Raw genomic sequence first — 16,681 nt, 5'->3', positions numbered from 1 at the left:
GTCAGTGTGACACACAGACAGTTGGCCTGAGACCCAGACTGTAGCCCCTCCAATGTCTACATCACACCCTCAAACCTCCATCACACGTGGCCTTAGTCATCACGCTCTCTTCTTCCCTTCCATCTCTCCCTTTCCCCCATCCCTCCATTCCTCCATCTCACAGACATCTCATCTAACCCTGAGGTAGTGGACAGCAGGGTCAGAGTTAGAGTCAGGAAGGAAAGACATTAGTCTGTAAACACCACAGTGTGCTGCTCTTTCATAAAAACATTTTCAGTTTTTTTCCCATACATTTTTCATTCATTTGCATTATAGAACTTGTGTGTCTCTACACCAGTGGGGGCTGCTGAGGGGAGGTCGGCTCATAATAATGGCTGGAACGGAGCAAATGGAATGGCATCAAATTATGTGTTTGATGTATTTGATACCATTCCATTCATTCCGCTCCAGCCATTACCACAAGCCCTTACTCCCCAATTAAGGCGCCACCAACCTCCAGTACTGTACAGAATATACCTGCCACTATTTAAGGCCAGTATCTACATGTGTACGTTTTTGTGTGTATGACAATCTTTCTATCCATCTGTCTATTGGTGGGTCTGTTGATCTGTATCTGTCTGTCTGTCCAGAGGCTCATCCAGTGTCTGTCTTTGTCTCTCTTCCAGATGATCTCAGCCAAGAAGCAGCTGATCGAGAATGCAGACGTTGTGCAGGAGAGGATCGCCCAGGTGCAGAGAGAAGGTGAGAGGAGAGGATGGATGGACAGAGGGAGGGAGGGAAAGGAGGAATATAAAATATTTGTCGGGGAGGAAAGGGGTAAATATGGCTGGAATGAATATCAAACTAATAACTAACTTCTTAGAGATCAAGAGGTCTACTGAAGTGTGATTGCAGTGCTCCATCTTGGGATGTTTTTTATACTGTATGCCACAGTCCCCAAGAGAGAGAGATGAACTGGAAGCGCTATATAGGAGAAATGGAGAGAGGAAAATCAATGGTTTTCATTTACCATACCAATACACATAAACCTAGTCCAGACTTTTATAAACACAGTGAGCCTATAATTTGCCTTATGAGGAGAGAAATCGCTGGACATACTGGGGCTGGAGAAAAAAAACTAAATACAATGAGATTTAATTGAATGTAGTTTTATGATTGCAGCATTTTTCCAACATGGTAAGCATGACATTGGTCAGCTTACTGCCACATGGCTCTGCTTACTGCTTACTGCTAGCTCTAACTACCAGTTGAACTGTATCTCTATCTCCTGTCCTGTCTTCTCAGGAATGGAGTTCCATGAGGAGCTGCCCAGGCTGGGAGAGAAGGAGGGGCTGAAGGGACACAAGCAGAGCAAAGCCCTGGAGAGTTTCACCTGGAATATTACTGTACTGAAGGTACACACACACACACACACACACACACACACACACACACACACACACACACACACACACACACACACACACACACACACACACACACACACACACACACACACACACACACACACACACACACACGTGATACAATACATTTGATACAATAAACATTATTGTCACCAAGGGGAAATTGTCTTGGAGACAAAATAAAATTGTCTTGGAAACAATTTTTTTCTCTCTCTCTCTCTCTCTCTCTCTCTCTCTCTCTCTCTCTCTCTCTCTCTCTCTCTCTCTCTCTCTCTCTCTCTCTCTCTACAGGGTCAGTGTGATCTCCTGCGCAGTGCCAAGGTAGACTCTCTGGATGCTCTGAGACAGTTGGCCCTGGCCTGTGAAGCCTGTGGCCTCACCTCCACCACCTCCTCCTGCACCTCTTTTGGTCCCTCTGATCTCTTCTACACCTCCCATAACAGGAGGGGCAACTCCCAGGAGAGGAGAGGAAGCACCCAGGAGAGGAGGGTGAATACCCATGGCAATGGACGAATATGACACCCCCCAACCTACCAGAGAGAGGGAAGGGGGATAGAGGGATCGAGTGGATGAGATGGTGACAACCCCTCAAACTGCCAGAGAAAGGGAGGTTGGGGAGAGAGAGAGATGGAGAAAGACAGCAGAGTTGGAATGGTCTAGAGTAGAGCCCAGAGCATATACCTTTATCCAGAGTAGTAAGACTAGTGAAGAATCGTTGCAGTAATTTGACGGCTTACTTTGTGTTCATCAGTGGAAATACATTTGTGCTTATTTAAGTCGGACACTTGAATATAACGCTCCTACAATTTACTTCAATGCTTTTTCTCCCTAAAAAGGGAGTTGTGATTGTGAAGACACGTTGTTCTTAGGTAAGAAACTTTTGCTGTGGAGAGGACGAGTGAAGAGTCTCTGTCCTTCTGAACCCACCTAATTGATCCCTCAGGAGGAAGTGATGTCACGCTGTGATGCCTTGAGGGCCCGTCTCACCATGGATACCACAGGGGGTTGAGTGACAGGTGACCCTCCCAGTGTCCCACCGACACAGCTACTGTTACACCCAGCTCCTCTCTCCTTCCTTCCCCCTCTTTATCTCCTTCACCCAGAACCCTCGGTACATGGAGTGTTTTGAATGTCTAGCCTGTCTTGCATACCCCTCACTCACAGGTGTCAGATGGCTAGGGGCTAGGGGCTAACAGTGACACAGTATCACAACATCACAGTAAGGTCTGGAAGACAACCTGAAGACAACCTGAAATGAGAGGACCTGTTGAGTGTGATTGATTGATTATTTGATTGTGTTTAAAAGGCTTAACTGATTAGTTGGGCGGCAGGTAGCCTAGTGGTTGCTTGTTCGAATTTAATCCCTGAGCTGGCAAGATGGAAAAATCTGCCGTTCTGCCCTTGAGCAAGGCAGTTATCACCCCACAACAACTGCTCCCCGGGCGCCGATGACGTGTGGATGTAGATGAAGGCAGCCCCCCGCCCCTCTTTGATTCAGAGGGGTTGGGTTAAATGCGGAAGACACATTTCAGTTGAATACATTCAGTTGTGCAACTGACTAGGTATCCCCTTTCCCCTTTGATTGATAGATGTGTATTACCCTGCACAAGGATGTGATTAGCATGGCTGTGTTGCTATGAGGGAGGGGGCCCTCTCTCTGTGTATTGACTGAAAGTATGTGCTGGGTTTGTCCCAGCTAAAAACTCACTCAGCAACAGTAAAGGACTCTGACTAAGAACTACAAAAATGGCGCTACTAGATGCTACTACATCCTTGGTGTGCTTATGCTGCTTGTGATGGTCGACTGTGGGACATGGATGCCATTGTTTTTCCGATGTTAGATTTGTGCTTATAAGGTAGGTAAATACTTCATGTAATTTCTATCTTACTGTGTCATAGCACCCTTTCTCTACCAGTGGTGGCTGGTATCACTTTAAATCGGAGGACGGGCCCACCAGCCTCCACTGCTCTCTATCTTTCCTACTGCCTGTGATCCAAACACAGCTAGAGGCACAGCGCCCCAACACAACAATACTAAACCCAGCGCTGAGAGAGCACTATAGGAGCCTGGCATCAAATACAAACAGACAGTAGAGATAATAGAGGATCATACAATTAGGGACATTTTCATCACAAGGTGAGAATGAATTGAATGGAAAGTATTCCCCCGGGGCCTCCAGCAGAGCACAGGGTCTTCTGGGGCTCTGAGGTAAACATACCTACCGTCTGTCATTCTACAGTCTGTACAGACATTTCAACACACACAGCAGTAAAGTTGGAGGAACAATTAAATTCTGCATAGAAAGGATAATACCTAACATAGGTTCTTTAATGCATGCAGTGGACAACCCATTTTGACCTGCCTCTCTCCTTCTCTTGGATGGATGGATTCATTATCATCTGTTGCCTCCTTCACCAGCCCACCTCCATACATCTATTTTAAAGGCGTTGCATGGTCAATCCGACGTCTGCATTGACCATGCAACATTTACAGTGATATGGCCTCTGCAGAAGTCAGAGCCAATGTATGCTTGATCCGAAAATGTGGTTGGAGGCTTTGTATGGAGGGTGTGACGCAATGGTAGGTGAGGACGGGAGGTCCTGCATAAACACAAACACACTTCCTTTACAACTTCCTCCACAACAGCTCTGCGCTGCTCGGCGAAGTGAAATAAGTATCTGTCCTTTCTATATTAACCACCTCCATCTGTCCTTTCTATATTAACCACCTCCATCTGTCCTTTCTATATTAACCACCTCCATCTGTCCTTTCTATATTAACCACCTCCATCTGTCCTTTCTATATTAACCACCTTCATCTGTCCTTTCTATATTAACCACCTTCATCTGTCCTTTCTATAATAACCACCTCCATCTGTCCTTTCTATATTAACCACCTCCATCTGTCCTTTCTATATTAACCACCTTCATCTGTCCTTTCTATATTAACCACCTCCATCTGTCCTTTCTATATTAACCACCTTCATCTGTCCTTTCTATATTAACCACCTTCATCTGTCCTTTCTATATTAACCACCTCCATCTGTCCTTTCTATAATAACCACCTTCATCTGTCCTTTCTATATTAACCACCTCCATCTGTCCTTTCTATATTAACCACCTTCATCTGTCCTTTCTATATTAACCACCTCCATCTGTCCTTTCTTATATTAACCACCTCTATCTGTCCTTTCTATATTAACCACCTCCATCTGTCCTTTCTATATTAACCACCTTCATCTGTCCTTTCTATAATAACCACCTTCATCTGTCCTTTCTATATTAACCACCTCCATCTGTCCTTTCTATATTAACCACCTCCATCTGTCCTTTCTATATTAACCACCTCCATCTGTCCTTTCTATATTAACCACCTCCATCTGTCCTTTCTATATTAACCACCTTCATCTGTCCTTTCTATATTAACCACCTCTATCTGTCCTTTCTATATTAACCACCTCCATCTGTCCTTTCTATATTAACCACCTTCATCTGTCCTTTCTATATTAACCACCTCCATCTGTCCTTTCTATATTAACCACCTTCATCTGTCCTTTCTATATTAACCACCTCCATTTGTCCTTACTATATTAACTACCTTCATATGTCCTTTCTATATTAACCACCTCCATCTGTCCTTTCTATATTAACCACCTTCATCTGTCCTTTCTATATTAACCACCTTCATCTGTCCTTTCTATATTAACCACCTTCATCTGTCCTTTCTATATTAACCACCTTTATCTGTCCTTTCTATATTAACCACCTTCATCTGTCCTTTCTATATTAACCACCTTCATCTGTCCTTTCTATATTAACCACCTCCATCTGTCCTTACTATATTAACTACCTTCATATGTCCTTTCTATATTAACCACCTCCATCTGTCCTTTCTATATTAACCACCTTCATCTGTCCTTTCTATATTAACCACCTTCATCTGTCCTTTCTATATTAACCACCTTCATCTGTCCTTTCTATATTAACCACCTCCATCTGTCCTTTCTATATTAACCACCTTCATCTGTCCTTTCTATATTAACCACCTCCATCTGTCCTTTCTATATTAACCACCTTCATCTGTCCTTTCTATATTAACCACCTCTATCTGTCCTTTCTATATTAACCACCTCCATCTGTCCTTTCTATATTAACCACCTCCATCTGTCCTTTCTATATTAACCACCTTCATCTGTCCTTTCTATATTAACCACCTTCATCTGTCCTTTCTATATTAACCACCTCCATCTGTCCTTTCTATATTAACCACCTTCATCTGTCCTTTCTATATTAACCACCTTCATCTGTCCTTTCTATATTAACCACCTTCATCTGTCCTTTCTATATTAACCACCTTCATCTGTCCTTTCTATATTAACCACCTTCATCTGTCCTTTCTATATTAACCACCTCCATCTGTCCTTTCTATATTAACCACCTCCATCTGTCCTTTCTATAATAACCACCTCCATCTGTCCTTTCTATATTAACCACCTCCATCTGTCCTTTCTATATTAACCACCTCCATCTGTCCTTTCTATATTAACCACCTCCATCTGTCCTTTCTATATTAACCACCTTCATCTGTCCTTTCTATATTAACCACCTTCATCTGTCCTTTCTATATTAACCACCTTCATCTGTCCTTTCTATATTAACCACCTCCATCTGTCCTTTCTATATTAACCACCTTCATCTGTCCTTTCTATATTAACCACCTTCATCTGTCCTTTCTATATTAACCACCTTCATCTGTCCTTTCTATATTAACCACCTCCATCTGTCCTTTCTATATTAACCACCTTCATCTGTCCTTTCTATATTAACCACCTCCATCTGTCCTTTCTATATTAACCACCTTCATCTGTCCTTTCTATATTAACCACCTCCATCTGTCCTTTCTATAATAACCACCTTCATCTGTCCTTTCTATATTAACCACCTTCATCTGTCCTTTCTATATTAACCACCTCCATCTGTCCTTTCTATAATAACCACCTCCATCTGTCCTTTCTATATTAACCACCTTCATCTGTCCTTTCTATATTAACCACCTTCATCTGTTGGGTCGTTCCATGAAGAGTGCCTTTTGCATCCCTTGATATTTGAAATAGAAATAGTGCACCAATATTGAATTTTAAAAGCCTGCTATATTAAATTAAGTGCCCTTTAATAGAGACTACATGGAGAATTCAAATCTTCATCTTTAATATGAATAAAAGACTTGCTAAACTGCCAAAAGTCAGCATTTTGACATGTCCCTCTGTGCATCCTCTGTGACTTCTAGGAAGATTTGAACCTACTTAACCCGCACATTTCTCCACGTTTTTACCATCATTGTAAAGCTATTTTGTTGCTTTGACAAAGTTATTTCTGAAGATTAGTATTTATTTGTATTTCTTTATTTATTAAACCGTTATTTAACTAGGTAAGTCAGTTAAGAACAAATTCTTATTTGTTCCTTTTTAATGTTTTATTCTATAGAAACAATGAACTGCTGATAGTGAAATCCTAGTGTAAAAGCAGGTGAGCTGGTCCTGCTCTTGTTGGCCGTTTTGTGGTGTTTTGGGGTGTAAAACTGAGAGGGTCAAGCATAACACGTCAACACTGTTACCCATCGATAAACAGGCTAGAGATGTTTTAACAATAAATATAAAAATGGTGAAGCTTTCATTCAGTTGCCCCTCCCTGTTTGCACACAACAAGATCTCCATTCCCCCTGTCACAAGGGGATTTATGGCTGATTTAAGATGAAATCGTCTACCCTGTTACTTTATTTAGCACTTAATAGGCACTTACTAAAGATGGGAAAACATGTTTTTTATGAAGTTGAACATGTGCTCTTTATGACAGAATGTTGAAATTATGTCAAATCAAAATCCAAGTTACACTTCTCAAAAGGCACCGAATTGGTGGAACGACCCTGTTTCTATTCCCTCCCTCCCTATCCTCACTGTGCCTGTTATGTTAGGTTTCATTGTGTTCCTCTCTTCTGTTCCTCTCTTCTGTTCCTCTGTGTGAGCCAGGGCTCCTGGATGGGTTTTACGGAGTGGTCCTTCACTGAGTCATATAGCCACAGCAGGATGTGACATATACCTACTCTGCTTGTGTGTGTGTGTGTGTGTGTGTGTGTGTGTGTGTGTGTGTGTGTGTGTGTGTGTGTGTGTGTGTGTGTGTGTGAGTGTGTGAGTGTGTGAGTGTGTGAGTGTGTGAGTGAGTGAGTGAGTGAGTGAGTGAGACCGAAAAGTTGTTGGTGTGATGGACTGAGGAAAAAGTGTGTGTGCGAGTGTTTTAGAGAGTAAAAGTGTGTGTGTGTATACCAACAAGCTCTCACAGTCCCACGGCAGAATTAGATGTTCAACCATGTTTCTCAAACGTCAAATTTCAAAGTGTTTGGTTACTTCTCTGTATCGTTCCAAGTTCAAATTTTAGGCATTAACTACGAATTCTTAAGGTTAGGCATTAACTCAGAATGGTTAAGGGTTAAGGTTTGGGATAGGCTTAAAACAAAAATATAAAAAACAACTATTACTGGATTCAAACATGCAACCTTTGGAACCAGAGGCAGATGCTTACGCCCATCCACAACACCCTAGCAAAACCAAAGAGTGGCCGGTATCTACGTCATCTCCCAACATCCTCAGACATGTATGGACATCGAATACTGACTTGTATCACGGGTGACCTGCCTGGTGTATACACCTGCAGTGCTTCTTACTTGGCAAATAGAATAGAGCAAAAGGGTGGCAGCACAACAAACAAAGTATTTTATAAATAATAATCTGACTCACTGTACTGTAAACTAAGCTCAGAATCTAACAATACTCTCATCTCCACCACCACCGTCGCCCTGACCCCCTCTCTTCCCTCCTCTCTACCCCACACTGCACCCTGACCCTGGGTATAGTCTTACCTGAAAGAGGCCCTTCCTACTGCATTATTAAATACCAGCTTTAGTGTGAAGCCTCAGTATTAGCTTTCTGTTCCAGTTTGGTCAGTGGAGGAGAGGGTTAAAGATATCTGAGGAAGTCAGGGTGAGTTAGATGATACTGTAAGTACAGTACATGTCCAGGAGTTTTCCTTTGTCACATCATCAAAGTACATGTCCAGGAGTTTTCCCTGGGAAAACCATTCTCATAGCACATGTAGGGCGCAACTTTCACTAAGGATTGGGGGGAAATGTTCCCCGCACTTTCTGAAATTGCATATTTGTCCCCCTAGTTTTATCATTGGAATGTGATACAAAACTCGGCAACGTTGTGGTTTAGGACCATGTGGACGCCTCCGAGCAGTCGGGTAGGCTGTTTGGAGTGTTTATCCTACTGGATAAATAAAATGAAATAAAGTTATGTCCCCCCCACTTCTAAAACCAAAGTTGCGCCCCTGACTAAAATGGCTGTCTAGCTCACTATACTCAACTGGTGTGTTGACGGTTTTTTTCAGTATTGAAAAATAAATAAATAAAATAAATCCTCTAATCCAACAGCACTCTGGTCCAAGACCACAGTGCTTTAATTTACTATAGTAACTCTCTTTAACCCGCGTCTGTCTTTAACCTTAAACCTACCTGCTCTCCACTCTCTATGTGGTGTTTGACTTACAGTCCTTACAGCGATGTGTTTAGGTCTGCTTCCCAAATGGCACCCTATTCCCTACATAGTGCACTACTTTCTATGTTTTACTTTAGTACTTTAGTACGGCACTATATAGGGAATAGGGTGCCATTTGGTATACACCCTATATCTATCTGTGTATGCTATCTTCTCTGACCAACCTCTCTGACTGACCCTTCAAACAAATCTTTGTTTCGTCCCGTTGGCGTACGCTCATGTTTTTGTAAAAACAAATATACAAAAAGAAGAGTATTTATTAAAGGTGGTGACTAGTGTGTTTTGAAACCAATACATATTATATTAAATGGACGTTGCTTTTATTTTGAAAAGCTAGTTTTGTTTTCTATCTGATTAACCATTGTAACAGTTGTACCCTTAAATAACTAAATAAAACTATTTTATTGACCATTTAATCCCCTCGTCTTCTTTCTTCTCTGCCATCTAATCATTATCCAATCGTCCCACTGGATCTTTCTCAGAATATGAGCTATATGGTTTATGAGCCTACAGCTGCATTTAGAAGGCATTGGATCTGAGCCTTGATTTTCATGGTCAGTACAAAATGGCGCCGAAGGAGATGGCCGCCGTTTTACGATCCCGTAACCAAGTGTGCTATTGTGTATGTTTTTTCGTGTTATTTGTAACTTATTTTGTACATAATGTTTCTGCCACCGTGTCTTATGACCGAAAATAGCTTCTTGACATCAGGGCAGCGATTACTCACCCCGTACTGGAGGAATTCTTCTTCTTCAACGAGTCGGACGGGAAGGATTTACTCCAGACACCCGACAAGGCCCTCATCCCCGTCATTCGCAGGAGGAAAAGACAGAGGTATCATGGACGACGGTCCGGGTGCCTTGTAAGGATCTGTCACAGAGATGGTTATCTACCTTTACCATCGGTCCTATTAGCCAACGTACAATCAATCAATAATAAAATAGACGAATTACAAGCACGTATGTCCTACCAACAGGACATTAAAAACTGTAATATCTTATGTTTCACCGAGTCGGGGCTGAACGACAATATTATTAACACAGCTGGCGGGTTTTAGCTTTTTCGGCAGGATAGAACAGCGACCTTTGGTAAGACAAGTGCGGCGGCCTATGCATATCTGTGAACAACAGCTGGTGCACGAAATCTAAGGAAGTCTCGAGGTTTTGCTCACCTGAGGTAGAGTATCTCATGATAAGCTGTAGACCACACTATTTACCAAGAGAGTTTACATCTATATTTTTCGTAGCTGTCTATATACCACCGCAGACCGATGCTGGCACTAAGGCCGCACTCAATGAGCTGTGTACGGCCAAAAGGAAACAGGAAAACGCTCATCCAGAGGCGGCGGTGGCTGGGGACTTCAATGCAGGGAAACTCAAATCAGTTTTGCTTATTTCTATCAGCATGTTAAATGTGCAACCAGAGTGGAAAAAAACTCTAGACCACCTTTACTCCACACACAGAGACGCATACAAAGCTCTCCCTCGCCCTCCATTTGGCAAATCTGACCATAATTCTATCCTCCTGATTCCTGCTTACAAGCAAAAACTAAAGCAGGAAGCATCAGTGACTCGGTCAATAAGAAAGTGGTCAGATGAAGCAGATGCTAAGCTACAGGACTGTTTTGCTAGCACAGACTGGAATATGTTCCGGTATTCTTCCAATGGCATTGAGGAGTACACCACATCAGTCACTGGCTTCATCAATAAGTGCATCGATGACGTCATCCCCACATTGACCGTACGTACATACCCCAACCAGAAGCCATGGATTACAAGCAACATCCGCACTGAGCTAAAGGGTAGGGCTACCACTTTCAAGGAGCGGGACTCTAACCCGGACGCTTACAAGAAATCCCTCTATGCTCTACGACAAACCATCAAACAGGCAAAGCGTCAATACAGGACTAAGGTTGAATCGTACTACACCGGCTCTGTCGCTCGTTGGCTGTGGCAGGGCTTGCAAACTATTACAGACTACAAAGGGAAGCACAGCCGCGAGCTGCCCAGTGACACAAACCTACTAGACGAGCTAAATAACTTCTATGCTCGCTTTGAGGCAAGTAACACTGAAACATGCATGAAAGCACCAGCTGTTCCAGACAACTGTGTGATCACGCTCTCCGTAGCCGATGTGAGTAAGACCTTTAAACAGGTCAACATTCACAAGGCCGCAGGGCCAGATGGATTACCAGGAAGTGTACTCCGAAGCATGCGCTGACCAACTGGCAAGTGTCTTCACTGACATTTTCAACTTGTCCCTGACTGATTCTGTAATACCAACATGTTTCAAGCAGACCACCATATTCCCTGTGCCCAAGAACATTAAGTTAACCTGCCTAAATGACTACTGACCCGTAGCACTCACATCTGTAGCCATGAAGTGCTTTGAAAGGAGGAGTCATGGCTCACATCAACACCATTATCCCAGAAACCCTAGACCCACTCCAATTTGCATACCGCCCCAACAGATCAACAGATGATGCAATCTCTATTGCACTCAACACTGCCCTTTCCCACCTGGACAAAAGGAACACCTATGTGAGAATGCTATTAATTGACTACAGCTCAGCATTCAACACCATAGTGCCCTCAAAGCTCATCACTAAGCTAAGGACCCTGGGACTAAACACCTCCCTCAGCATCTGGATCCTGTTCTTCCTGACGGGCCGCCCCCAGGTGGTAAGGGTAGGGAATAACACATCGGCCACGCTGATCCTCAGCACTGGGGCCCCTCAGGGGTGTGTGCTCAGTCCCCTCCTGTACTCCCTGTTCACTCATGACTGCACGGCCAGGCACGATTCCAACACCATCATTAAGTTTGCTGATGACACATCAGTGGTAGGCCTGATCACCGACAACGATGAGGCAGCCTATAGGGAGGAGGTCAGAGACCTGGTCGTGTGGTGCCAGGACAACAACCTGTCCCTCAACGTGATCAAGACAAAAGAGATGATTGTGGACTACAGGAAAAGGAGGACCGAGCACGCCCCCATTCTCATCGACGGGGCTGCAGTGGAGCAGGTTGAGAGCGTCAAGTTCCTTGGTGTCCACATCACCAACAAACTAACATGGTCCAAGCACAATAAGACAGTTGTGAAGAGGGCACGACAAAACCTATTCCCCCTCAGGAGACTGAAAAGATTTTGCATAGATCCTCAGATCCTCAAAAGGTTCCACAGCTGCACCATCGAGAGCATCCTGACTGGTTGCATCACTGCCTGGTATGGAAACTGCTCGGCCTCCGACCGCAAGGCACTACAGTACATCACTGGGGCCAGGCTTCCTGTCATCCAGGACCTCTATATCAGTTTGTGTTTGAGGAAGGCCCTAAAAATTGTCAGACTCCAGCCACCCTAGTCATAGACTGTTCTCTCTGCTACCACACGGCAAGCGGTACCGGAGCGTCAAGTCGAGTTCCAAAAGGCATCTTAACAGCTTTTACCCAGACACCTCTTTTACGATGCTGCTACTCTCTGTTTATAATCTATGCATAGTCACTTTAACTCTACCTACATGTACATATTACCTCAATTACTTCAACTAACCGGTGCCTGCACATTGACTCTGTACCGGTACCCCCTGTATATATCCTCGCTTGTTATTTTACTGCTGCTGTTTAATTATTTGTTACTTTCATTTTCTATGTTTTACTTATCTATTTTTTACTTAACCCTTGTTAAGTAAGCATTGTTGGTTAAGGGCTTGTAAGTAACCATTTCACTGTAAGGTCTACTACACCTGTTGTATTTGGTGCATGTGACAAATACCATTTGATTTGATTTAATTCAGTAGTGGTTAGGAATAATAGAGATGTAGTTTGCCAGGACAGCCAGTAGGAGGAGATGTTTATCAAGAGAAGAAGGACAAATCGCTAAATGGCAACTGCACTGAGCCTGTTCCTCAGTCTGTCTATGCTCATCAATTAATGAACACTAGGGGGAGACATTGTCACAGCAGAAAAATATGCACATCGTGTCACCATCCTATAATGTATAAATTACATTTTATGCTTCAAAGGTAGACTAATATTGTTTAGTCCTACAACAAGTATCAACACCATAATAAGTATAGGGCCTGATGTCATGGAATGTATTAGAATTTAGAATGCGCTCTGATTTCTCTATCTCTCGCCCTCCCCCTCCCTCCCTCTCTCTGGCCCTGTATACTGGACGATGTCTCAAGGGTGTGTGTGCAGCAGACGGTAGGTGATGGAACTCTGTGGTAGTGGAGGAGAAAACATGACAGGCCTGTCAGTTCCTAATGCAGGGGAACATCTGGCTGCTGCTGCTCGCCCCATCACTACCCCCACTACCCCCCCCCACCCCCCCACCCCACACACACACACACACTAACAAACAGAAACACTCTCACACACACAGACTCTACCATCACCACAGGGCCCCAGGCAGGGTCATTTAGCCTGGGGGGCCACTAGGGGCCCCAGGCTAAAGGGCCATGGTCAGGCACATGCATGCACCGATAAGGCTCTACCTGTGCAGAGCACATGCTCCTTCACCCTTCCAGTCTCCAGTGCCCTTTTAAGTGGTGGTATAATTTTGGTTTGTCGTTGTTGTTCTGAAACCACAGCCTGCAAGTCGTCGTTCAATTTTCTTATATGCTTCAGAACCAAAAAGTTGTTTGTTTTGATTGTTGCTAAAGGACCATTCATCAGCACAAAGGCCAGTGTGCATATCCAGATCAATGACCAGAAAGAATTCCCTCCAGTTCTTCCTGGAATAAACAGGTAGGTCTACATTTATCATCCATATAAAATACAGTTTATCTACTACTGACTCATCTTTACCAGAACTATGATAGGCTACCTGGGGATTTTATTGATACTTTTCATAATTCAGATAGGCCTAATTTGGGTGGTACTGGTGATGTGTCTAAAGATAATGGCGACAGCTAGTCTTACTGGGGCCCAGCACATAACGAAAAAGACATTAGAGACAAAAGACTTTAAAATGTACATACATTTAAAAACATTAACATGTAGTGTGCGTGTGTGTGCATCTATCAGTTACACATACATGTCAGTACATACACACAACACGTAGGTCACATGGGGAGAGGCATAGTGCCTGAGGTGTTGCTTTATTCGTTTTTGAAACCAAGTTTGCTGTTCATTTGCGCTATATGAGATGGAAGGGAGTTCCATGCAATCATGGCTCTGTATAATACTGTACTTTTCCTTGAATTTGTTCTGGAGCTGGGGACTGTGAAAAGACCCCTGGGAGCATGTCTGGTAGGGTAAGTGTGTGTGTGTGTGTGTGTGTGTGTGTGTGTGTGTGTGTGTGTGTGTGTGTGTGTGTGTGTGTGTGTGTGTGTGTGTGTGTGTGTGTGTGTGTGTGTGTCGGTACTGTGTGTAAGTTGACTATGCAAACAATTTTGGATTTCTTACACAAGTGATGCAATCAGTCTTTCCTCAATTCTTAGCCAAGAGAGACTGTCAGGCATATCTGATTACAAAGATGAGGAAAACGTGCCGCTCTGTTCTGGGCCAGCTGCAGCTTATCTAGGTCCTTCTTTGCAGCACTTGACCACATAACTGGACAATAATCTAGATAAGACAAGCCTGCAGGACTTGCTTTGTAGAGTGCGGTGTCAAAAAAGCAGAGCATCTCTTTATCAAGGACAGACCTCTCCCCATCTTTACAACCATTGAATCAATATGTTTTGACCATGACCGTTTCGAATTTAAGCTAACACCAAGTAATTTAGTCTACTGAACTTGCTCAACTGCCACACCATTCATTACCATATTCAGCTGAGGTCTAGAACTTAGGGAATGATTTGTTCCGAATACAATGCTCTTCCTTTTTTAGACGTTCAGCTTGATATTGGCTGCTAACATGAATGACTAAGATGAATGACCAACATGGATGACTTTCAGCTCCAAATGCAGGTGTAACACGCAGTATATATATATATCTTGCGTTATGAAAATGCATCACAGTTTATGGTTGTAATGACAGGCTACATTTGCACAGGGATTGTGTGCACATGTTCACATGTCTGCATGTGCGTATGTGGGGTGGCACGTTTCATGCCATTACTTTTTGGGGGTCGCGGGTCAAAACGTTTAAAAAACACTGGGATACATGATAGTGGCAACAAGTGGAGTTGGGTTGGATATAATAACAGTAGGCTACAGTATTTCTTACAATCTTCTATTTTGGCTGGAATTGCGTTGGTCATTGTTAATAAATGCAGCATTTATTCAAAATGCTTTTGCTGCTTTCCCGCCTTCTTGTAATAACTGCTCAACATGTCTGTGACCAAGGTTGCTGAAACATTTTTGTGGGGTGCCATTTTTTGGTTTGAGCATATGCCAACCCCAAAATGGCTGTGCATGGCCCTGTCCATGGTGGGGCTGGGACCTCAGAGACAGGCAGCGCAAGAGAGAATATGGGTAGTCATTTTTTTAAAGACATAGTGAAGCATAATGTGTTGAATTATCCCATACAGCTTTGATGCCTGAAAAAAACCTTGTTCCAGGCCTAGTGTTAACTCCTATGTAGTCCTATGTGCCAATAGGCCAATCCAATAAAATAGGGAATGACATAATCTGAATGTTGGTGTGAAAATGACAAGGAATGTTCAACTGTAGTCTATTTTGAAGTTTTTATATCTGCATTCTAGCTTCAAACGTTACAAGGCGCTAACAACGAACTTACTACCCAACACATGCAAAACATCCCCCAATCATATTGTAGTTGTGCGGTGCAGCGGGCTATTGACATGGAAAGACTAAGCGAGCCGTTAAAGCGGTGCGCGAGGCTAGAGCTGCGCGTCACACACCGCGCTAATAGCCCCCATTTATTTTAGCTGCCTCGCGCCTCCGGGGAGGACAGAGAACCACTTGTGGTTTAATTACAGGCTTCCAGGAGAAACAATTTCAGCGTGATTGAGGTAAGGCAAAAAAGATCACCCCTTAAAAGTCTGTAAATTGCATCTTATTTGTCCCTCTTTTAACTACAACAAAAGACACGTTGACAATAGCGCCGCATGTTTCCCTAGTAGTGAGCTGGCGATGACCAATTACCAGAGCCATTATCTGGGCTGCATTAAGATGGCATGACTGAGGAGTGACGGGGAGGCTTGGATTGAAAAGTTTCTCCCATAAAGTTTCCTTCAAAGCCGTGTTTTATTGAACCTTGTGATGTTCATTAACCTCATCTCTTTCTCCATCCTGCTTTACTTCTTGTCAATCTTCTTGTCAATCTTCCCCGTTTCCCTCTCCATTTTAGCCAGTTTTTTATCTTCTGAATGTCACTTTTCGAATGATATCCACCCTCATAGAGTAGACCAATCAAACAATCAAAAAGACAACTGGTTGTACCAGCCTCACAGCCACTTAAACTAATCAAAGTAAGGCATCTAACTGGACAGATGTATCATGGCCTCTCTACTGTCTGCCCCCTGTGTCAGCTACATGAGATTCCCCAGTCTAATCTGAATAATGACATAATCTGTCTATCTACCTGGTGATGTACACCCCACAGTGAGTGACAAAGACAAGTCCCCATTTCAATCCCCAAATCATATTCTATTGTGTGAGGAGGCAGAATGAGCATTGGGGAGTGAGCCGTCTCTGAGGATTGCCTGTGAGCAGGAGTTTTGCATCTCCCTGACCCCTCCCCTTCCTAGGTGCGTGGAC

The 16,681-nt window shown here is 43.4% G+C and overlaps 1 protein-coding gene across 3 annotated transcripts in view; it reads left to right on the top strand.

Moving 5' to 3' along the window:
• Positions 1 to 7,053, top strand: part of LOC115160902 (inactive phospholipase C-like protein 1) — a 116,247-nt gene extending 109,194 nt beyond the window's left edge. For 2 of the 3 annotated variants that reach the window (XM_029711417.1, XM_029711416.1), the window contains 3 exons: positions 666 to 741; positions 1,285 to 1,394; positions 1,698 to 7,053. In XM_029711417.1, coding sequence (XP_029567277.1) covers positions 666 to 741; positions 1,285 to 1,394; positions 1,698 to 1,925 — 414 coding nt within the window. In that variant the 3' untranslated portion in view covers positions 1,926 to 7,053. The remainder of the gene's footprint in view (positions 1 to 665; positions 742 to 1,284; positions 1,395 to 1,697) is intronic. The other variant, XM_029711418.1, reaches the window with a different exon arrangement.
• Positions 7,054 to 16,681: the final 9,628 nt, after the last annotated feature.

The sequence above is a fragment of the Salmo trutta genome, chromosome 24 (genome assembly GCF_901001165.1).
Source record: "Salmo trutta chromosome 24, fSalTru1.1, whole genome shotgun sequence".
Classification (NCBI taxonomy): Eukaryota; Metazoa; Chordata; class Actinopteri; order Salmoniformes; family Salmonidae; genus Salmo; species Salmo trutta.
Note: the sequence above shows the minus strand (reverse complement) of the source record. Positions and strands in the feature narration are given on the sequence as shown.